A 23,725-nucleotide genomic window follows, 5' to 3' on the forward strand; every position below is an offset into this window, starting at 1 on the left:
GCCCCCCCCCCATGAAACATTTGCAGGCGCAAATCGTGTAACTGCCCTGATAACGTCATGAGCACAAATAATCACGAACGCACAACAAAAAGGGCATTACGGAGAGTTCCAGTGAGCTCAGGAGAGCAGGAACCCCTCCAAGTAAATCCAAGACACGTTCTGCTTTCCCGGTGCTTTTTGGACAGGCTCTGAGATGCACAGGTGCGTGATCAAATGTGACTCAACACTCCGCAGTGGGGAGCCCAGTCTCTCGCTGCGGCTTCTAAATTGCCTCTCAAACCCAAACTCCCCTTCCATTCTCCGTTTCCCCCTGGGCACAAAGCAAGCCTCTTCTACTATGACTGCACACACATCAGAGCCAGGCAAGGCAGCAGGTGTGTGACGGAGGGATTATTTTCCTCTCTCTAATCACTACCTCAGAGGGGCTGAAACAAGAGATATTGTTTGAAGTTCCCTTTAATCTAATCCTGGTCTGGGCGCAGGAGACATCTGATCTCTCGCTGCGGCGGCTGAGCTGGAAATACCTGTCTGGGCTCAAATCCATCCAGGCCTCCCCCCTTAATTTTGTCAAAGTTTAAAAATATATTTCCCGGCCAAGGAATGCGTTGGAACAAGGCTCAAATTCCATTCACCCAGCCCCTCTAAGCCTTCACAAGTAGGAAATGCTCTAGGAACCTGCTGTATTTTACCAAATTAGACCAGGGTACATCTCTCTCAGTATCATCTAACACCAGAGGTTCCCAATCTTAATTTTTTTTTCACACACCTGTGGGGTCACTTAAAAGTTGCTGAGGATTTTGGTGGATCGCTCAATTATTATTATTTTTTGCTTTCTGTTTTACAACAGAAAGCAATAATAATAATAATAATAATAATAATAATTAATTGAGTGATCCACCAAAATCCTCAGCAAGGAATTGTAATGTGCTAGTTTAAGAGAAAACATAATGAAAATGGTTTACAGATGGTATTTGACACCAGTTAAGATAGCTAAGATGAATACCAAAATGTCAGATATATGTTGGAAATGTAAACATGCGAAAGGTACCTTTTATCATATGTGGTGGTTGTGCCCAGCGGTAAATGCTTTCTGGGATAAGATTTATAACGAGCTCAAGAAGGTAATGAAAGTTACCTTTTGTAAGAAACCAGAGGCATTCCTTCTGAGCATAACTAATGAAGAGATACCCAGTCAGGATAGAGTGTTTTTTATGTATGCCACAACAGCAGCTAGAATCTTATTGGCAAGAACATGGAAAGGGGAAGAGATACCAACGGTGGAAGAATGGCAGATGAAGATGATGGAATACATGGAACTCGCAGAACTGACCGCCAGAATCCGGGACCAGAGGGAGGAGACGGTGTCACGAGACTGGAAAAAATTTAAAGACTATTTAGTTAAATCAGCAAAATTGAATATTTGAGCAGAGATAAAAAGAGGCTTTAATAGGTTCATGTTAGATAAAACTGGCAAGAGAAAATTTTTGTATGAATGATTTTTTTGTTAAATAGGAGTTAAGATTTGATATTAAGATAAGATTTATAGTTGATTAAGTATATGACCGAGTAAAGTTAAGCATATTGAAAATTTGAGCAAATGTTAATTGAACAAGATATAAAGCTACCTTAAAGATGCATTTGATTTTGAAGACAGTGGAGGGAATGGGGGAAGTCCCCAAATAGAGAAGTTAGAAACAAGGAAAGTATAAAGATAGGTATTGGTCAAGGTATGTATATGTTCCTTTTTTTTCTTTTTCTTTTTATGTTTATTGTTATTGTTACTGTTTTTATTGTTGTTTTTATATTGTTTATTATGCCTTGTGTTGTTGTTGTATTTTGTTTTTCTGTGTTTTATTGGAAAATAATAAAATCTTATAAAAAAAAAAAGGAATTGTAATGTGCTGTGCTGGGGCTTCTTTTATTTGTTGTATACTGTATTTTATTGTATAGGATTCAAATTGCATAGGGATAGCTCAGTCGGTAGAAGCATGACGCTTAATCACAGGGCCAGGGGTTTACGTTGTAAACTCATACAGTACAGGGAAATCTGGTAGGGAAAGACAGGACTCCACAGTGCCATCTGGTGTCACAGTGTTGTATCGCATATACAACGCATCTAAAATGCTTTTCCTTTTCCAGTTTAGCTGAGTCCAGAGAGAGAGAGAATGTTACTGGTTTATGGGAACCCAATGAGCTTCATGGCCAAACAGGGAAGCCATTCTGCCCAGGCGAGCTCTGCTGGGTGACTACCTAGTCCAGGGGTCAGCAAACCTTTTCAGCAGGGGGCCGGTCCACTGTCCCTCACACCTTGTGGGGGGCCGGACTATATTTTTTTTGGGGGGGAAATGAACGAATTCCTATGCCCCACAAATAACCTAGGGATGCATTTTAAATAAAAAGACACATTCTACTCATGTAAAAACACGCTGATACCCGGGCCGGATTGAGAAGGTGATTGGGCCGCATCTGGCCCCCGGGCCTTAGTTTGGGGACCCCTGACCTGGTCCTAGTCCAGCATCCTGTTTCCTCCCCTGTCCAACCAGATGCCTCTTGGGAAGCCCACAAGCAGGGCACGGGGACAACCCCACTGTGGTTCACCAGCAACTGGAATTCAAGTGTCACCCTGCCTCAGGTCATGGAGGTAAGACATAACCAATGGGAAGTAATGTTGACTGGTTGGATACAGAGGACTGGTAGGAGGAACCAACTGGGGAGCCACCAAGGGAAGAGGCTCAGAGCCTGGGGAGTGGTGGTGGGACGATGAGGAGTGGTTACAGAGAGAAGAGGAAGAGGACTGGGAGGAGGAGGAGGAGGTGTCGGAAGCTGAAGTAGTAACATAGTTTAGTGAGCAGGGGAAGTCTCTGGCAGAAAGACCAGAATCAGAGGCAGAAACAGAAGCCAGGGAGGCCGAGAGGCAGAGATACGTCAGGAGGGTGTCTTCCCCTCCTTCTATGACAAGCACCCTTCCCTCCTGTCTTCCAGAACCAGAAGAGAGCTGAAATGGGCAGAGCAGTGACAGGCTTCACACAGGCGCAGTCTCTTGATTGCTTGGAAAGAGCCCTGGAGAAGAGGGGACTTTGATGGCTGTGGGGAGGCGGGGGCTCGGAAACTGATTTATGAGGTAAGACCTACCGGGGATGAGCTGCTGTGCTCATTAGGCATATAACGTCCCTGCTCCCTGATCTGCACTGCTTGTGATTTGCTACCAGGCCAAGTTCAAGGAGTTACTATTAGCATATAAAGCCTATTGCAGCCTGGGACCATGTTGACTTGTGGGATCGCTTTGCCCTGTATATGTAACCCACTTGACAGCTTCGATTGGCAGAACTGGCGCTGTTACAGGGGCCCCATAATACCCCTTCTGCGCTTGTAAGAAACCGATCAGCATCTACACTTTGGAACTCCCTGCCTAGTGACAGAAGGCAGGAACAATTGCTGTACTCTTAACGGAGTACATTTATGTTAAGGCAAGCCTGTTCAGAGACGTAGATGCAAGCCAGTCAGATGGGCGGCGTAGAAATATCAACACCACCATCTCTTTTTAGCGTCTGATGATTTTAATAACCTTTTAACTGTTTTTAAACACCTGTCTTTAACTGTTTTTTATCAATAATTTTAACCTTTTGCATTTTTGTAAACCGCTTAGAGCTCCTCTTACGATCCAGCGCTATATAGATTTTGTCAGTGCTTTTTTCCCACCAAGACAAAAGGTGATAGTACTCAATATGAAGTTGTTACAGTTAGTGCCACTTTTAACATGTTTTGGGGAGTGGGGGGAAGATGCCAGAACTGCGCACCTTTGAGTACCCCCAGAAAAACGCACTGGATTTTGTTAAATAAATAAAAATAAATACATTTAAAGAACAAGAAAATCAGAGCAAGGCTGCAGTATTTCTTTGCTGTAGGTGTCCATTCAAATCAGTGGGTCTCTGCGTAAGGGCTGTGTTTTTATACCCTCAGGTTCATGACTGGACTGAGATCTAGGGGGCTTCTAGGTCCATAAAGTCAGTGACCCTGTTTCAAGGCCAGGCTTGGGGCAGTCAGCGCCCCTCCAACTTTTGGCAGTGGGCGGAAAAGCCTACGTCAGGCAGCCTCTGCCAGGCACCCTCTTAGCTGTGAGCTTGCTGAGGACACGGCTAAAGGTAAGAGGAGTTTAAGAGTAAATAATATTGCAGCTAAGCTGCTTTCATGTATCTCCCACAACAGCCTCAATCAATCCCTTGCAGTTTGGCAGAAGAATCTCGTGGTTCGGGGTGGAGCCGGCCTCTCTTCCTCTCCCCACAGCGGCCCCATTTGCAATAAGTCTCATCTCTCTCTCTTTCTCTCTCTGGGTCCTTCTGTGTGTTGCTCCCAGAGAAGGCGTTTTTTACAGGCCCGAGCTGTCAAAATGGCAGGTAGCTGGTAATTAGCCGCTGAAAACATAGCGAATCAGATGGCCACCGTCTGCCGGGTACTGACAGGCTTTCTGCTCGTAAACCTGCCAGCATTTTTTGCCTTGGCTCTGCCCCCACCCCCCCAAATAGGGATGGGGAAGAAATTCGATCCATTTCGCATTTAAAGGCATGTCCCGAAACAATAAGTGAACCGGGGAAAAAACAGCTGTCCTTCGAAATTTGCAATTCTCCAGATTTTGCGACTCAGTTCTCCAGGCAAGTAATGTATACAGAAATGCATATACAGGACTAGGGAAAGTTTTGCATGAATGGTTATGCTAGCAAGAACAAAAATGCATTACAGTATGGAGCTTATGTGTGTGCATGTAAATATATGGCTTGTTTGTGACAAGACTCACTTGTGCAGAATACTGGCATCTCTCTCTCTTTTTTTTGCTCCCCATGGCAGCCATTTTGCGCCAGCACCCACGGCAGTTTTAGCATTATACTATGAATATATTGGGGACACGGGTGGCGCTGTGGGTTAAACCACAGAGCCTAGGGCTTGCTGATCAGAAGGTCGGCGGTTCGGATCCCTGCGACGGGGTGAGCTCCCGTTGCTCGGTCCCAGCTCCTGCCCACCTAGCAGTTCGAAAGCACGTCAAAGTGCAAGTAGATGAATAGGTACCGCTCCGGCGGGAAGATAAACGGCGTTTCCGTGCGCTGCTCTGGTTCACTAGTAGCGGATTTGTCATGCTGGCCACATGACCCAGAAGCTGTACACCGGCCCCCTCGGCAAGTAACGCGGGGTGAGCGCTGCAACCCCAGAGTCGGACACGACGGGACCTAATAGTCAGGGGTCCCTTTACCTTTACCTTTATGAATATATCATAAGCATAAATGTCTCCAATAAACATTAACTTACGAGGTTGCCAAATAGACAAGCCAGTCCTTCTGCTGATTAGGGTTGCCAAATTATTATAAAAAAATGTTTAAAAGTACAAGATGAATTCTCATCATGATACTGGCATCTCATTTTTTAACCTTTATCTCTGCATACATGTATACTGTATACATAAATAAACCATGTTTTGTCAGATAAATAGTTTGGGAGTGTGAAAACTTCCAAAAATGACCATGCTCCACCTATGGCCTATCTCATCTTCGTATGCTGTTCTCATAACAAGTCAGGCTCCCATCCTGGCACAAACCCCGTTTCATCCTATGCCATTTTGGCTCTGCCCCATAGTCATCAAGTTCCACTCCAACTTCACCTTCCTTCTGCAAAATTCTTTTCTGCCTCCACCCCTCAGCCATCAAGCTTCACCTTCATCCCATACCTGCCCTGCTTCTTTCCTGAATCTTCAGTTTCCATTCTGTCTCTGCCCCTGTCCTGTGAAATTGCATTCGGGCTTTGCCCACTATGGCCTCAGTACGATCCAGGAACCAGTAATGTAGAAATCACAGTTGGCAACCTTACCTAGCACTCAAAACGGGCCCCAGAGTTTTGCTCTGGTTCATATTTAAGCTCTATGCATGCAAAGATTGCCTTTCCTCCGAGCAGCTTAAGTGCACATCAACCCTGCAAGGGATTAGGCTGAGAGGTAATGATTTGCTTGTGGGGCATCAGGTGGGTTTAACAGTTGAACGGAACTTCAGTTTGGCTCCCAAATTTGCAACTGTCGCGGTTATCTGTAGAGCAGGCAACCGTCTGGACCCCCAACAGTTATTTTTGTTGACACAGAATTCACAAGGCCGTCTCCTGCTCCCACGGCTTCTGGAATCGGAACTCAGGTCTCAAAGTCGCTTGCCTACTTTTTGCAAAACTGGCCCCAGGGCCTCAAGGCGAGGCAGGAGAGAAGGGAAAGGGAGATAACGCGAAGCTTTCCAGTTCTGTGAAGGTTTCTTTAGTGGGCAAGAGTACCTGTCCGTTTGCGTTAGCTCACTGGAGGTGAGAGGTTTACAGTGATGACAGCTGGTTGATCGCTTTGACAAGCCAGCGAGCCTAACGCCCGAGACCCTGGGGCAGCACAGGTGGAGCAGCACTTTGGCCAAGCCACACTGGGATACCATCTGTGGTTAGAGGAACCCGATTCCAGACTTGCTGGTATTCTCAGTTGCTGCTGAAACCATTTGTAAAGTCAGCCAGATCATTTGGAGAAATCCTCCCAAAAGTCCCACGGTTATCTTGTGCTCATTTAGTTTCTTCTTTACTTGTTTAAGAAGTAATTTTTTAATTAAAAAAAACCTAGCAGCCTCATCATACCCAGCAAAACAAAACTATTGCAGTTCTGAAAGCAGTGGGTAAAATCAGGGCAGTTACGGGAGGCCCAGTCTGCCATGTGGATTCAAAATGGCGCCCAACTTTAGATAAAGTTTGTCAACTTCAGATAAACCTGCTCCTTCGTCTCATGAGAATCTCCCTTGCGTCAAGAAGGTTCTCAAATGAATCCCCGGCATCTCCAGGTGAGGCTGGAGAAGACTCATGCCTGGTACCCTGGAGAGCCACTGCTGCCAGTCAGTGTAGGAAATGCTGAGCTAGATGGACCACTGGTCTGCCTTAGTACAAGGCAGTTTCCTGTGTTCTCTCTCTCTCTTTTAAAATATTTAACACCTTTATTTCCAATCCTTATTCATTACAATCCATATTAACATCACATGTATATATCGGTAATAACAAAAGAGATAAACATCCCATCACCCACCCTTTTCCCTTCACCCTTGTCACTTCCCTCCATCTCCAACTCAATTTCCTTTGATCTTTAGATTGTTTTCATCTCGCGTTCCTTACTCCTTCTTAACCTTCCCCCCCCCCTTTTATGGGATACTGTTATCTTCCTTTAAACACTACTTTATACATTACTTTCTATACTTCATGTTTTAATCTAGGCACATTAGCATATTATTTTTGGAGCAATACCTTGCCAAATAGTCTTCATAATATTTCCATTCATTTCTTAGCTTTTGGTTAGACTGATTTCTTATTGCCGCTGTTAATTTAGCTGAGATTAAATACTCATTTAATTTATTTATCCATTCTTCCTTTGTTGGGGTGTTTCGTGATTTCCAATTCTTAGCTAATACCATTCTTGCCGCTGTACCTGCATACAAAAATAGTTTTTTACTTCCCTGTGGTATTTCTTGATTTAATAAACCCAACAGGTATGCTTCCGGTCCAGTTTCCTGTGTTCTCGAAAGCCCTGCAAATTGACTAGATATTTGAAACCAGTCAACCCTGGTTTCCCCACCTTCCCCGAGATGCCTGTAGCTGGAAATTGTTCACTGAGTGGGCCTATGGAGGAAGTGGATCACCAAGCAACAGATACAATAGGTAGCTTAATAGGTTCAGGAATCATTCACAGGCAAAGGCTTAGGTCTTGTCAGTTAGCGCTGTACATTTGTCCTCAAAGGCTGGAATACCGGAAGATGGGGGCAAGTTGAATAATAATAATAATAATAATAATAATAATAATAATAATAATAATAATAATATGATGCCGCCTATCTGACTGGGTTGCCCCACTCTAGCCACTCTGGGCAGCTTCCAACCAATTAAAACATCGAACACAGTAAAACATCAAACTGCGCTGAGGTTTTTAACAATAAAGCAGTATATAAATTTTATGAAGTTAGTGCGCAACCTAACACAAACGGCCTGCAGCCTTCTTGTTCTATTTCATTTTTTTTTAAAGGACTGGACACTTTTAAAAGCGAAAAACTGAAATTGCATGAAAGAGGCAAGTTGAAATATTGGGGGGGGGGGGAGTGCCTCAGAAACTCAGTCCCCCATAGCTATCATTTTGGCCCTTCTATGTTCCTCTGCACTGTCTCCTTCTTTTATGCTCTCAGATATGCTCCCTATTGCTATTTCTTCTTTCTCTTCCCATGGTTATTCTCAAGTTTGCTCGGTGCTATTTTTTTTTCTAGAAAAAGAGGTTCCGGAACTCACCATGAACTTGTTCCCTTATAACGGCAACGGCGCCCACCTGAGAGCTGCCGGAACTTAGTTTCGGCTGAAAAAAAAGCCCTGAATTTGCGAATGCTCCCTGCATTAATGCTCCAGGCCCTTCTGCCTATCACCACCCCTCTCTGGGAGTAGAGCTGTGGGGTCAATAGCCTCCAGACACACTTAGGCCTGCTCTGTCCTTCTGTGACGTAAGAGGAGCTCAGCCAATCAGTGCCAGAGGCTCTAGCTTCACAGCCTCATTGGGCATATTACAGCCTCGACTGTTTGCGTCCCGCTATCGTGCTGAGAACGAACATGCAAGCGCTCAGACGGCATGTCTTAAAAATTCCCGAGGGATCACTTTCCCGTGCCCATGCGTTCTCCCCCACCCCCCGCAATCCAAGTTAAAAGCCAGCCTGGTGCTCGTGAGTCAAGAGCACCTCTTATAAAATACGGGAGCGGGTTGCGTAACCATCTCAGAGGGAGTTCTACTAAGTTTTCTGCGAGAGAATAGCTCCTTGCTTCACAGCGTGAGCTTTCTGGAATGGGATCTGAAATTTCAGCCCAGCCTCCCCTCCCCTCCCCTGTCTCTGTGGGTTTAAAAGGACAGAAAACCTGAGAGAGAATGTTCTGGAAGAAAGCAGCAGCAACAGCAGGAAGGCGAGAAATGGCCCAGAGCTATTCCTCCCCACGGTCTGCCTCCCCAAGTCATTGTGGCCTTCTCTGTGAATTTGCCTAAACCTCTTTTAAAGAGATCCGCATTGCTGGCCATCGCTGCCTCCTGCAGGACAGAGTTCCACAGTTTAATCTTTGTCCTGCATCGTCCAACGTGATCAATTCCAACGGATTTTGGAAGCCCGCAAGCAGGACCTGAGGGCGACTTTCCCCGCTTGCGATTCCCAGCAAATGGAGCGAGAATATTGCTGTGTAGGCCTCGATAGGCAGACCCGCCCCTCCAACCTTCCTCTCGAGTGTCCCCTCCTCCTATCCTCCACCCACCTGTGTAAGGAATGTGTGAAGCAGACGGGAAGGATAATCAGGGGTTATTAAAAATAATAATAACCAGGTTCCAATTAGGGACGATGTTTTGTCTAAAGAGAGAAGGCAACACACAAGCTCCCCCTCCTGGTAGCTTCTAGCCAAAGCACTTCAGGGTGGAGAAACTGCTTGGTGTGCTATTTTCCCTTTAGAGATACAGGTCATATGATTTTCCTTACTGTAAATGAAATGCAAAGGTGTGCCCTGGATGGAGGCATGCATGACTATTGGTTTTTAGTATCCCTGAATTTTACAAACGCTAACTGGGTTCTATTCACTGCTTTATAACAACAACAACAACAACAACAACACTCTTATTCAATCAATTATATTATTTGTTTTTAAACCGTTTTACAGACTAAAGTGATAACCCCCTCCTCCATTTAATCACCTCTCCACCCCTGTTGGCATGTGGCCCCCAGAAGGTTTCCCAGAAAGTTATGTGGCCCTTGAACTGAAAAATGCTTCCCTAGCCCTGTGGTGAAATGGTCAGAGTGCTAGACTAGGACCTGGGAGACCAGGGTTCGAATTCCCACTCAGCCATGAAGCTCGCCAGGTGATGTTGGGCCAGTTGCTGTCTCTCAACCTGGCCTACCTCATAGGGTTGCTGCGGGGATAAAATGGAAAAGGGGGGGGGAACCGTGTACAACTCCTCAGAGGAAGCAGTGGGGCTGCGAATGTAAGAATAAATAAAACAGAACAAAATGAACTGAAAGTGAATATGTACAGTCGTCACCTTTGATCACCTTTATTTCTGGGCGGTGAAGTGTCAAGACAGGAGAATCTGCTGGCTTGCGACAGAAAAGAGCACCCCATGACACTCCTTAAATGCACAGTTTGTAAAATGTCTCCTGACTTCCCATGCTGGCTGTTTCTTCCAGGGTGAAAGGGAAAACACATTGCTTGCTGCCAACCCTTGCAATGGGGTCCTGTTCCCTGAGTATCTGATTCTCCCACAAAAAAAATCAGTTTGTACCCCAACCAGAAGCCCCCACTAAAGAACCCAAAGCATCCCTTTAAAGCATGTGCAGGGAAACATTGGCCCTCCAGATGTCACTGAACTACAACTCCCATAAGCCTTGGCAAGATGGCTCAACAACCAGGGGTGATGGGAGTTGTAGTTCAGCAACTCTGGAAGGCCACAAACTGCCTACACCTGCAAGAAAACCAACCAACCAACCAACCGACAAACAAACAAACAAAATGGCCTCTCCATTTGGCAGCCAGATAATCCTCCCCCAGCAACAGGGGTTACGGTAAAGATAAAATCCCCCGTGGAGTCAGCTCAGCAGCCGAGGAGTTCCTATTGCCCATCCCCATCTCTTCCTCTGGCTATTTGATACGGTGGTGGAACTGGACAACGGCCTTCTCCTGGTCGTGGGTCTCGATGGAGCCTGGCCGCAGCTTGCGGATCTCGTGGATGGCATCAACGCCAGTGATCTTCTGGGTCTTGGCGAGGTAACAGGCCAACATGGTTCCGGTTCTGCCAAATCCCAGCATGCAATGCACTGCCACAGCCTGGTGAAGAGAGGGAAAGCCGCAGCGTGAAAGGGCCCCTCCGGCCCGTGAGGAAATTAACATTTGTGAAAGTAAAGAGCTCCTGGCATGTCTGCACTCTACTGTCGCACGCTTCCCCAACCTCCGAGCGGTACGAGATCCCAGGAGTTCCAGGCACTTACCCAAGGTTCGTGTTTCCTTCGGAATGAGGCACAGCGGAGACCGTGGTGTATTTATGATATATGGTTTACTTACACGTATATACAACCTGAGCCTGCATTAACACCCCAAGTGGGCAATGTTTCCTTCATAGTCACAGCCTTGGATTCAAACAGAAATCAAGCATTGCTCTGCCTCTCTCTTGCTTCTAGATCACATCACTGTAGGCTCAACCCTCACCTCTCATCTTTCTAATTACCAGCCAGTTTGCTGTCTCACACAGATCCACTTCCTTTGTTCCCTTAATGGCCCATCACCTAGGCCAACGGGTCCCCAGCAGTTTTCGGACTACAGTTCCCAGTGCTTCCCCCTCCTAGAAAATAGGTGCCGGTGACCTATCATGAGAGGGACGCAGGTGGCGCTGTGGTGTAAACCACTGAGCCTTGGGCTTGCCGATCAGAAGGTTGGCGGTTCAAATCCCCGTGACGGGGTGAGCTCCCATTGCTCGGTCCCCGCTCCTGCCCACCTAGCCCGTCAAAGTGCAAGTAGATAAATGGGTACCACTCTGGCGGGAAGGTAAATGGCGTTTCCATGTGCTACTCTGGTTCACCAGAAGCGGCTTAGTCATGCTGGCCACATCACCCGGAAAAACTGTATGCGGATAAACGTCAGCTCCCTCAGCCTGTAAAGCAAGATTAGCGCCGCAACCCCAGAGTCGTTCGCGACTGGACTTATCTCTCAGGGCTCCAACTTACCATGAAGTTGTTACAGTAAGTGGCACATTTTTTAACAACAACAAAAAGAGGTGTCGGTACTGCGTGCCATTTGAGTACCCCTTGGGGGGGAAGCACTGACAATTCCCATCACCCCTGACCATTGGTCCTGCTAGCTAGGGGTGATGAGAGTTATAGTCCAACAACAGCTGCGGACCCCATTTTAACTGCATTAAAAAACTCGTAAGTCGAGGTATCGCGCCACCGCTTTCCCTTCGTAGGTCGAAAAATTCAGAAGCGGCAGCCATTTTTTTTCTTCCAGAAGACATTCGTAAGTCGAGGTCCATATATATATACACACACACACACACACACACACACACACACACACACACAGACTTTTTGATTGCCATGCAAGGAAATCAAAACTTGCAGATCAGTGCCATTAGTTTTAAGGCCTCTCTCGCACCAGTGCAAGAAATCTGCTTGTAAAAAAAGGTGGGTTTTTTGTGTTTCTTTGCAATTAGGGAAGCATCAGGGAAATGCACTTGAACAGGAAGACATCAGAAGCGGTTTGCCAGGTGGGGTTTCCATTGGGTGGGTTGCTGTTGCTTACCAGGAGGAAGAGGTGAGGTGTTGGATTGGCTCTGCTGGTGCTTTTGCACCAAGCCGAACCTCTGCCAACTCTCCACCCTCCCACAGCGACCCACCTGCAGTGAAGCTAGTGAAGCTACTGAGCTGCTTCTTGAACCTACCTATTCCACGCATTCAGAAACAATGTGCAAATGGGGGGGGGGGGAAGCCACCCATCAAAATCCATACCTCTCTGATTTTACAAAACAAAATAAAAAATAAAAAAATCCTTCCAGTAGCACCTTAGAGACCAACCAAGTTTGTTCTTGGTATGAGCTTTCGTGTGCATGCACACTACCAAGAACAAACTTAGCTGGTCTCTAAGGTGCTACTGGAAGGATTTTTTTTATTTTTTATTTTGTTTTGACTATGGCAGACCAACACGGCTACCTACCTGTAACTGAATTTTACAAGGTAGTTTTCCAGTCAACGAATGTGTACAAATACACACACGAAAGTGTAAAAATGGCACACTACGGTACACTGAAAATAACATACGCAAACGCGTTGTATTCGACAAAATTGCTCATAAATTTACACCAACATTTTCATGTGGATTTTTTTTTTTAAATTGCAAATGTGAAGGCTTAAGGTTGGAAAAGAAACCCACGGAGATAAGAATTCGGCCCGCTGCTCAAAATCCAGTTCTCCACCCCCTAGCATAGACAACACTAGACTAGCTAGAGAAATCACCTTGATATGGCGGCGTGAAAACGTACCTCCCCCTTGGCGTTGGCATCGTCCACAATCTGCAGGAAGCGCTGGATTTGCTCAGGCGAAGGTGGGCAGAAGTCGGTGATGCGCAGGCGGTGGAGCTGGATGCCGGGGCAGGTGTCGTGGTAGGGTGGGCTACGCTCCGTTAGTGACACCAGATGTCGGATGCCATGTTCGTGCATGTACCGGTAGTGTGCGGGCAAGCGGGGCATGGCCAGCCCTGCCAGCTGGCCTGGCGCTACCCAGGAGAAATTGGGTGGTGTGTCGGACGCCATGGACCCTGTGAGCGAGAGGGAGAGAAAAACCAAAGCTGAGCTAGTTCACCAAAAGGCAACTCCCTTCTCCCTGCTGTGTTCGCAAAAGGCTGCCGGAGAATTGGGCGCGGTTCCCCAGCGCCACCCTCTGCGGAAGACTTCGCCTCAAGAGCGGTCTGGCTGGAACTGCCCTGAGTGCAGCCCCGGAGGATTCTGGGAACAGAGCCGCCACCGCCTATCCCTCAACGCAGCCAAAGGTATTGGGTTGGGATTAAGAGTTCTTAGAACCAAAGCTGGTGTGTGTGTGGAAATCCGCTGCCCGATTTGGAAAAGAAAACAAAACACAGGATGAACGCTGTGCTAGCAGAAAAAGGGCGGGGAAGTGCCGGAGAGATCTCCGGCTGTTGTCTTTGCAGGTATTAAAAGCGAACAACGCAGGAAAGGGAACAAAAAGGTATTAAGCAAACAGGGAATCCAATTTCTCTGTGTACCAGCTGCTGGAAGACACACAGAGGAAAGCGCTGTGTCGTTTCAGCAGTGCCACACTCCTGTCTGGGCAATCTTCTGAGGGCCACATGTCAGTGATGACCGGGACCAGGTGCAGAATTTCCACCAAGGTCACTGCCTACCTCTGTCTAATGGTAGGACCGGCCATGGGCAAATGGCTGGGATGATCCTGAACCAGTAATATTCTGTCATTTGCTCGTTTTGCACCTCACTTACCTCATGGGTTATTGTTGCGAGGATGAGCCCCTTTTGCAGAGGAGGCAAAAGAAAACTGGAGCGCTGCAAGAGAAAGAAGTAAACACAAGAGGTTTTTGTTTTAATTAAGACCCTCTCGGCGGTGCTGACGAATTTACTCCAGCAACCTATTGCAGAGGAAAAACAACAGAGTCTTGTGGCACCGTGGAGACCCTGAGCTCTTCCTGCTGGTCTGTTTATTCAGCATTCATCCAGATTTGCTGGTAGAAAGCTTGTGCGGAGGTTATACAATGTCCACGCTTTACTGAGCACTGGCCCTGATTTGTTCACAGGGAGGACAGACACCGTTTTGTCAGTTGATGGTTAACTCAAGATTTTTGGTGCCTTCCTCCATCACTTTCTTTACTTTCCTTATTTAAAAAATAAGTTGATATTTGGCACCAAAGGGAGCTTTAATTGCACCATTTTAAAGTTCTCAAATATGCTTGAATACCTCCTGGGGAATACTGAATACTGGAGGTGTCCTAACATAAAGACTAAATGGCATAAGATTATGTGAGGCAAAGTATTAGAGCAATTCATGATGGACAAAGCTCTCAACGGCTATTAGCCACCAGGACTTTGTTCTCCATGTGCTGTCAACTAACCTACCAGAAAGAGATAATATTCACATCAGTTGTTCCACCTGCTTTTGCCTCTAGCCCCACTGGCCATTGGCATGTGGCCCCCAGAAGGTTGCTAAGAAGGAAATGTGGCCCTCAAGCCCCCAAAAGCATCTCCACCCCTGCATAAAGGGTCAAAACTGCACTGTAGATTGGTTGTCTCAGAGGAGTCAGCTTGTTCTTGTCAAAGGACAAGAAAGGAGATTCTTTTTTTTTTTAAAAAAATCAATTAATTAGAAAACGTAATATATTCCCCCCTTTTAAAAACCAAACCAAGACTTTTATCTAGATACAATAAAAAAAACAAAGGGGGTTGGGGAAGAGAGAAAGAAATAGAGAGAAAAAAGAGGGTAGGAAAGAGGTTAAAAGAGAATGATAGAAAGTAAGATTCAGAAAGTAAAGGACTTCCGATTCTTCATCTGCCTGCTATATGTTACATGTTTAATGCTGTATTGTGTTTTTAATATTTGGTTGGAAGCCGCCCAGAGTGGCTGGGGAAACCCAGCCAGATGGGCGGGGTATAAATAATAAATTATTATTATTTAAATAATAAAATTATTATTATTATTATTATTATTATTATTATTATTATTATTATTATTATTATTATTATTATAACAATATTCACTTCGTCCAATCCAATATAACAAAAAAGGAGATTGTGACCAAAAGTTAGGAAGACCTTTCTGAGGGGGAGAGCAGTTGGACTCCCTCAGAAGGTGGAGAGCAGAGATTGGCTTGGCCACCTGCCAGGGATTCTTGAACTGAGATTCCTGCATTTTGGGGGGGGGGGGTTGGACTAGATGACTCTTGTGTCCTTCCCAACTCTACAGTTCTAGGATTCACCAAGGAGATCCAGACAAGCTTGCAAGGCCCATCCTCTCCCTCCACTTCTAAACAACCGTCAAGCACTGAGGCATGATGGGAATCTCTGGCGGCGGCCCACCCTGGGCGCTTAAGAGCGATGACTCAGCGCCTCTTCCCACAGATAACAAAAGCAGGGGGGATTATCTCCTCTGAGGTCACCGGAGTCAATGGCAAAACCTGCAGGGAGTCTCTCCGGGTGGGATCATGTAATCTCTCCGCCCGTAGAACTACCCAGACCTGAAGCTTTGCAAAGCAGAAGCCGATGGCCCAGGGTGCCGCCATCTTTGTTGGCCCTCAGCCCAAGCAGATATTCCCTGGGTGGCCTCCCAGGGGAAGGGCCTTCGCAGACCCTCCAAATCTCCCTATTTTCCAGGGACAGTCCCGGATTTGCAGAAGCCGTCCCGGTTTCTGATTTGATCCCAGAATGTCTCACTTTTCCTTAGGGACATCCCTATTTTCATCGGAGAAATGTTGGAGGGTATGGAGTTATCCGACCCCCAAGCCAAGGAGATAAGGAACTATACAACCTTTACAAGACATCTGAAGGCAGCCGTGCATAGGGAAGTTTTTAAATGTTTAATGTTTTATTATGTTTTTATATATGTTGGAAGCTGCCCAGAGTGGCTGGGGCAACCCACTCAGATGGGTGGGAATAATAATAATAATAATAATAATAATAATAATAATAATAATAGAAAAGGACGTCCCTAGTTTCCCCGGAGAAATGTTGGAGAGTATGCCTCCTCTCAGTGGCAGAAAATCTGCTTCAATCCCTGGTGGCATCCGTTTTGCAGCTGTGCAGGATCTGATGGGGACTGCGCTAAGGAAGAAATAAGGATAAGCATATTTAGGGTTGCAGACGTGCAGGTTCACTGAGTTCAATGGGGCTTACTCCCAGGTAAGTGTGACTAGGTTTGCAGTTGCAGTTTATAATGCCCTCCAAAATGCAACCTTTGGTGTTGCAGCGGCCTCTTGTGGCCATAACTGCTCTGTACAGGAGAAGCCAAAATCTTGCTTGTGAGCTTCTCAACTAGGCATCTGGTTGACCATTGTGAGGATGGGATAGGATAGGATAGGATAGGATAGGATGCTAGACTAGACCATGGGCAGGCAAACTAAGGCCCGGGGGCTGGATCCGGCCCAATCACCTTCTAAATCAGACCCACAGACGGTCCGGGAATCAGCATGTTTTTACATGAGTAGAATGTGTGCTTTTATTTAAAATGCATCTCTGGGTTATTTGTGGGGTATAGGAATTCATTCACACACACACACACACACACACACACCCCACATATAGTCTGGCTCTCCACAAGGTCTGAGGGACAGTGGACCGGGCCCCTGCTGAAAAAGTTTGCTGACCCCTGGACTGACAGTCTCCCTCTGGCTTCACCCAACAGCACTGGACTTCTCCCCTCCCCGACCTCCTGCAGCCAAGGAAAGATAAATTTCCCTAGTAGTTAAAGGGCGAGTGGTGAAGGTGCGTTTAGGTGCTCACCCAGCCAATTTGAGCACATTACACCGATTTGAGCATATTACAGTTTGAGCATATCACACCGATCCTGGCCTGACTGCACTGGATACCAATTAAGTTTCCGGGCCCAATTCAAAGTGCTGGTTGTGACCTATGAAGCCTTAAACAGCTCAGGAATGCAATACCTCAAGACCGCCTCTCTCCATATGAGCCAACGCAGACTCTGCAATCATCCTCTGAGGCCCTTCTTGGTGTGCCCCACTCACAGGAGGTCCGGAGGGTGGCAACACGAGAACGGGGCCTTCTCTGCAGTGGCTCCCCGTTTGTGGTGTGCTCTCCCTAGGGAAGTTCGCCCGACGCCTTCATTATACACCTTTAGGTGCCAGGCGAAAATGTTCCACTTTAGGCAGGTTTTTGGATTATTAACATCCTATGCTCTTTTAAATGTGCTTGTGAGAGGTATTGGTTTGTTTGTTTTCTTTTTCTTGTTCATATCATGTATTTTGTGAATTTCACCTTGTACTCTTATTCTGTAAGCCGCCCTGAGGTCTACGGATGAGGGACCGCCCTGAGGTCCCAGTACGTTCCCGAGCACAATTCAAAGTGTTGGTGCTGACCTTTAAAGCCCTAAACGGTCTCGGTTCTGTATACCTGAAGGAGCGTCTCCACCCCCATCATTCAGCCCGGACACTGAGATCCAGCGCCAAGGGTCTTCTGGTGGTTCCCTCACTGCAGTGGCGGAGTAAGGCTCCGCGGTACCCGGGGCGGCAAAGGAAACGCCCCGGGGGCGGGGCGTCGTGACATCACATTGTGACGTCATGACGCTCCGCCCCCAGGGCGGTTCCGGGGGTGCCGGCGCCGCTTCTGCAGCCCTCTTTTAAGCCGAAGAGCTCGCTTTTAAGCTCTCCGGCTCAAAAGGAGGCTGTGGAAGCGGCGATCCGATGACAGAGTGCGCCTGCGCGTGCAGGCGCACTCCGTCGTCGGGCCGTGCGCTGCCGCTCCCAGGGTGACGGAGGGAGCGGCAGCGCGTGGGAATGGTGGGAGGGGCTGCCTCTTGTCCCCCCCCACGTGCCGCCGTTCGCTCCGTTGCCCCAGGAGCAGCAGCACCGCACACACCGTGCGCTGCTGCTCCCGGGGGGACGGAGCCAGCGGCAGCGCGTGGGGCTGACAAGCGCCGGCCCCTCCTGCCACTCCCCACGCTGCCGGTCACCCCGGGAGCAGCAGCGCTGCACGGACGGGGTGCTCCCTCGGCCGTGCGCTGTTGCTCCTGGGGTGACGGAGGGAGCGGCAGCGCTTGGGAATGGCGGGAGGGGCTGCCGCTTGTCACCCCCATGCGCCGCCGCTCGCTCCGGTCGCCCCGGGAGCAACAGCGCACGGCCGAGGGAGCACCCCATCCGTGCAGCGCTGCTGCTCCCGGGGTGACCTGGGGAGTTGCCTGGGGAGTGGCGGGAGGGGCGCCGCTTGTCGCCCCCACCCGCCGCTTGGCGCCCCCACCCGCCACTTGTGGCCCCTGTCGCCCGGGGGCGTACCGCCCCCACCGCACCCCCCTAGCGACGCCCCTGCCTCACTGCGAGAAGCAAAGCTACAGGGAACCAGGCAGAGGGCCTTCTCGGCAGTGGCGCCCGCCCTGTGGAACGCCCTCCCAGCAGAGGTCAAAGATATAGACAACTACCAGACATTTAGAGGACATCTGAAGGCAGCCCTGTTTAGGGAAGCTTTTAATGTGTGATATTTTAATGAATTTGATTTTTGTTGGAAGCCGCCCAGAGTGGCTGGGGAAATCCAGCCAGATGGGCGGGGTACAAATAATAAATATTATTATTATTATTATTATTATTATTATTATTATTATCAATAAACAACAACAACAACAACCTGAGCCTCAGGAGATCTGCCTCCTCTCCTCCACCCATCAACACTACATATCTGAGGATCCTTGGCTCTCTCCAAGCTAGCTTCCAAGTAGTGCATTTCCAACATTATTATTATTTATTAAATTTGTATGCGCTCCTTCGCCCATAGATCTAAGGGCAGTTCACAACATAAAATTGCAATGTAAACAACACAAAATACATAATTAAAAAATGAACTAAAACAAACCATCCCACCCAAGCATAGGCCTTCTATATATGTCTGTTCAGCAAAATATTAAGAGGTGGGCTTCTTCCAATGAAGTTCAAATGGAAAATAATAATAATTTGCTTCATATTTTCTGGCATCCCTCTATGTGACAGTCATCCCCAAACCTCTTTTCGAAAGCATTTTATAGGATACACAGACAGTGGTACCTCTGGTTGTGAACGCGATCCGTTCCGGAGCCCTGTTCGCAACATGAGCAGAATGCAACATGAAGCACCGCATCTGCGCATGTGCGCGGCACAATTCAGTGCTTCTGCGCATGCGCGAACCTGGAAGTAACCCGGTCCATTACTTCCGGGTTCGGCACATTCGTATCCCGTGACGAACGCAACCCGCAGCTATCGTAATTAGAGGTATGACTGTATCAACATAATTTTATGTAAGGCAGATTACACGATGGAAAGAATACGGAAGTACCACATAACAAAAGTGGTCACAAACTCCCTGTGGAATGCCCTCCCTTCAGATGTCAAGGAGATAAAGAACTACAGGTGAAACTCGAAAAATTAGAATATCGTGGAAAGGTTCATTTCTTTCAGTAATTCAACTTAAAAGGTGAAACTAATATATGAGATAGACTCATGGCATGCAAAGTGAGATATGTCAAGCCTTTATTTGTTATAATTGTGATGATTATGGCGTACAGCTGATGAGAACCCCAAATTAACAATTTCAACTTGGGGTTTTTCATCAGCTGTACGCCATAATCATCACAATTATAACAAACAAAGGCTTGACGCTTTGCATGTCATGAGTCTTATGTCATATATTAAACTCCAGTAGCTAATGAAAACAATTGCTTACATAAATGGACTTTTCCACGATATTCTAATTTTTCGACTTTCACCTGTATACAACTTTTAGAAGGCATCTGAAGGCAGCCCTGTATCTGGAAGTTTTTAATGTTTGATGCCTTGTTATGTTTTATATATACTGTAAGCTGCCCAGAGTGGCTGGGGAAACACAGCCAGATGGGCTGGGTTAGGTATAATTAATGAAATTATTATTATTATTATTATTATTATTATTATTATTATTAACAATAAGTAAAACATCAAGAAGTACACATCCAAACTGTAAAACTTCCAACATAAATAATGAGCTCTAAAATTAAGATAAAAAATAATAATATCAGCAAAAAACCACCCCACCTGCAACAAACCCCCCTAACCAATAGCTCAGACCAAGGCTCTGTTCAGCAGCCTCAACTTTTGTAGTTGGAGTCAGTCAGGGCCCACCCTGCCCTCCCATGCCAGGTGGAACAGGCTCACAAGGCAGGGAGAAAGTATTCCAAGACTCACAGCCAAGATGGATAAGAGTCTCTCTTTTGTCTAATTTCCCCCTCCTTGAAAGCCTTCAGAAGCTAGCACTAGATAGGGGTAGGGAGCCTGTTTAAATCTCGGGGGCCACACACTCCATTCTGGGATATCTTTGGGGGGGCCGCATGCCAGAAATATGTGTAGCCAGAGGCCAAAGCAGGCAGAACATTACCGGTGTGTCTGTTTCCACACGCATCGATCTCCACCCTCCAGCCAGGCAAAAGCACTGAGGGGGTGGGGTGGGGAGGCAGGGCAGAGCAGGGCCAGTAAGGGGTGTGGCTCTGGAGGATGGGGAGAGTCCTGAGGGCCAGGCAGAGAGGCCTGGAGGGCCGCATTTGCCTCTGGGCCTGAGGTTCCCCATCCCAGGGCTTGTCCCTTTGACAGAGTGCATGAGAGGCGAACATACCGTAGCTGCTTGCTGCTGATCTTAATCTTGTATTTTATATTGCTGTAAGCCAGGATCATAAAACTGTAGGACTGGAAGGGAGTTTTTTTTTTTGGGGGGGGGGGTGTTTCTTGGTTTGTTTTTGTCCTAGTTTGCATTCTCACTTTGTATTTTTTTATGTTGTGAACTGCCCTGTGATCTTCATATGACGGGGCTGTATACAAATTTAATAGAGGAATAAAATACATAAAACCTTGTTTGTCAACAAACTTAGGATCTTAGGACTAGTCCACCATCCTGCAGTGCAGGAATCACACCTGGGACCTTTGGGGAAGGGCAGGTAAGATATCCAAATCCTCCTCCAAACAATACCGTTTCTTTCATCACTCTTTTTAAATGCACAGAAAATACTCTTGAGGGCAGATTAAAAACCACTTACTTCATATAGTGTACAAGCTGCCTGCTTGTCAGTCCTCACCCCCCTTTGCTAGACAGCCTAAAAATAACCCTTGGCAAAGAAATCTTGTCTCAGGACGACATTGAGGCTTCCCTCAAACGCCTCCCCCCCCCCATATAGTCCTATAGTGAGCCAAATCATTGGTCCATCTCGTTCAGTATTGTCGACACTGACTGGCAGCAGCTCCCAGGGATTTCAGGCGAGGACATTCTCGGCGCTACCGCAAGATGCCAGGCAGTGAACCTGGGACCTTCTACATGCCAAGCAGGTGTTCTATCACAAACAGGCGGTCCCACCACTATCCTCCTGTAAAGTCTTCAATTTGTGGGTCGGGGCAAGCGGACCTGATCTAAGGTGGGTCGCAGGAGGAACACTCTCACCCTTGCAAATATATGGGGAAATTTTAAGAAGTGGATCTCCAAATGCATGTTTGGGTTAAAAGTGGGTCCTGGGTCTGTAAAGCTTGGGTGGCTAGCCTACCAGCTTTGGGGCATCTATAGACTCGGCATCCGTGCACGTGGATGGGCAGCGCGCCCTGGGATCAAGGCCCCCTGATCTGCTACCGCTACCCCACCTTTACCGGACATTGTTTTGGGTACCTGATTTCCCGCGCAGTGCCTGAGACGAGAAGCTGGGTTGCAAAACCGGAGAGAAAAAGGAGCCGGCTTGGAAGCAAGACCGATGCCAAGCGGCGCACTTCCTGCCCGCACAGTGCAAACGGAAAGGGAACCTCTGCAAATGCCCGCCCTTTGGAGAGCAGAAGAATGCAAGGGAGCCTCTCCAAATTCCCAACTTTTGCAGCAAGAATCAAGCCGGGCAGAATTTGGGAGCTGTCCAAGAATCAATCCGCGTCCGGAGGTCTCCACCCTTGCTTCCTGTGGACCCACATGGTGATCTCAGTGGGTCCGGATTAATTAACAATTCCCCGGGGGCCGGAGAGTGCGCCCTGCCTGCTTTTACGCACGTGTCTGTCATGGTGCGCCCTGTTTGCCACTTACCTCTGCGTGTTTTGCTGCATCGCCGAACACCCACCCGCGTGTTTTTTCCTCCTGAGATGTTGCTGAGTCGAAGCTGTTCGGAGCTGATTCCAGAAGCTGACCCGTAGGGAGGAAAAGTGGTGGCGAACGATCTGGTGCCCCGGGGATCCCTCAAGGGATCTGCTGCTGCCCTCCACCCCAATGGCGAAAACTATCATCCTCTGGCCCCTCGGGCTGCTCAGTCTCTAGGGGGTCCTGGCCCGGACGAGTAAGGGGCGGCCGTGGAGGGGGGGGGAGAAGGAGAAGAAGAAGAGAAGAAGAAGAAGAGTTTGGATTTGATATCCCGCTTTATCACTACCCGAAGGAGTCTCAAAGCGGCTAACATTCTCCTTTCCCTTCCTCCCCCACAACAAACACCCTGTGAGGTGAGTGGGGCTGAGAGACTTCAGAGAAGTGTGACTAGCCCAGGGTCACCCAGCAGCTGCATGTGGAGGAGCGGAGACGCGAACCTGGTTCCCCAGATTAGGAGTCTACCGCTCTTAACCACTACACCACAAGTGGCTCTGTCTGCCAGCTCATAGCTCAGGGGCAGAGCCCCTGCTTGGCCAGCAGAAGGTCCCGGGCTCATACTGGGACTTGCTAGGACCGGAGAGGGACTCACAACCCTGCCGAGCCAAGGAGAGGGTTTCCTGCATGGGTCGTCTGAACATGGTCTCCGATGGCAGGAGCTATGGGGAACCATGGGCGTAGCCAAAGAGGAGGGGGGGAGGGAGGCAGGGGGTCAGCTGCCCCCCCAGCAACTAAATCAATAAAAATATTTACAGTAACTAACTGAACCTCCCTAACATGAAGCCTGCCCCCCCCCCAACAAAAATACTGGCTATGTGGGGAACGGAAGCTTTATCTCACAGAGCAGAACACCTGCTTTGCATGCAGAAGGTCCCAGGTGGGAAAGACCCCCCTCCCTGCAGTCCTGGAAAGTTGCTGCCAATCAGTGTAGACAACATTAGTAGGAAATGTTGGGTATATTCGAGCAGGTTTGGAGGGGTGGGGAACCGGTGGGACAAACCGAAGTGTGGAAGAAGCCCTTAATATAATAATGAATATATATAAAGTAGCCAGGGTCAGAATGCCTAAGAGATCACGGAGCCTATCTGCTATTAAGTGGGGGGCCCTTTAACCCCTCCCCCAGTCTGTGTGCCCTTCTGGGCTCGGTGGGGGGGGGGGCACATGTGCCCCTGGGGGAAGGGTCAGAGGCAGGTGTGGGCTGAGCAGAATGTTCTTCCTAGCTCTGGCAGAGATGTTGGGAGTGTGGGTGCCTCTATGCGCTGAACAAAGTGAGCTGTTTGGGAAACACGGGGTGCTCTGGTCTGAGAGTTCCTGGGAAAACTTTGGAAACAAACAAGCTGCTTTGAT

At 47.9% G+C, this 23,725-nt stretch overlaps 1 protein-coding gene across 1 annotated transcript; it reads right to left on the reverse strand.

The window, feature by feature from the left end:
- Nucleotides 1-10,552: 10,552 nt before the first annotated feature.
- On the reverse strand, nt 10,553-21,956 carry DUSP23 (dual specificity phosphatase 23). Its single transcript, XM_033135782.1, has 4 exons — nt 21,932-21,956; nt 14,051-14,113; nt 13,079-13,353; nt 10,553-10,875 (listed from the first exon to the last, which is right to left on the reverse strand). The coding sequence occupies exons 3-4, from the start codon at nt 13,346-13,348 to the stop codon at nt 10,690-10,692; spliced, it is 456 nt and encodes a 151-aa protein (XP_032991673.1). The 5' UTR covers nt 13,349-13,353; nt 14,051-14,113; nt 21,932-21,956; the 3' UTR covers nt 10,553-10,689.
- Between the last annotated feature and the right edge of the window lie 1,769 nt (nt 21,957-23,725).

Source organism: Lacerta agilis, chromosome 17 (genome assembly GCF_009819535.1).
Source record: "Lacerta agilis isolate rLacAgi1 chromosome 17, rLacAgi1.pri, whole genome shotgun sequence".
NCBI classification, from domain to species: Eukaryota; Metazoa; Chordata; class Lepidosauria; order Squamata; family Lacertidae; genus Lacerta; species Lacerta agilis.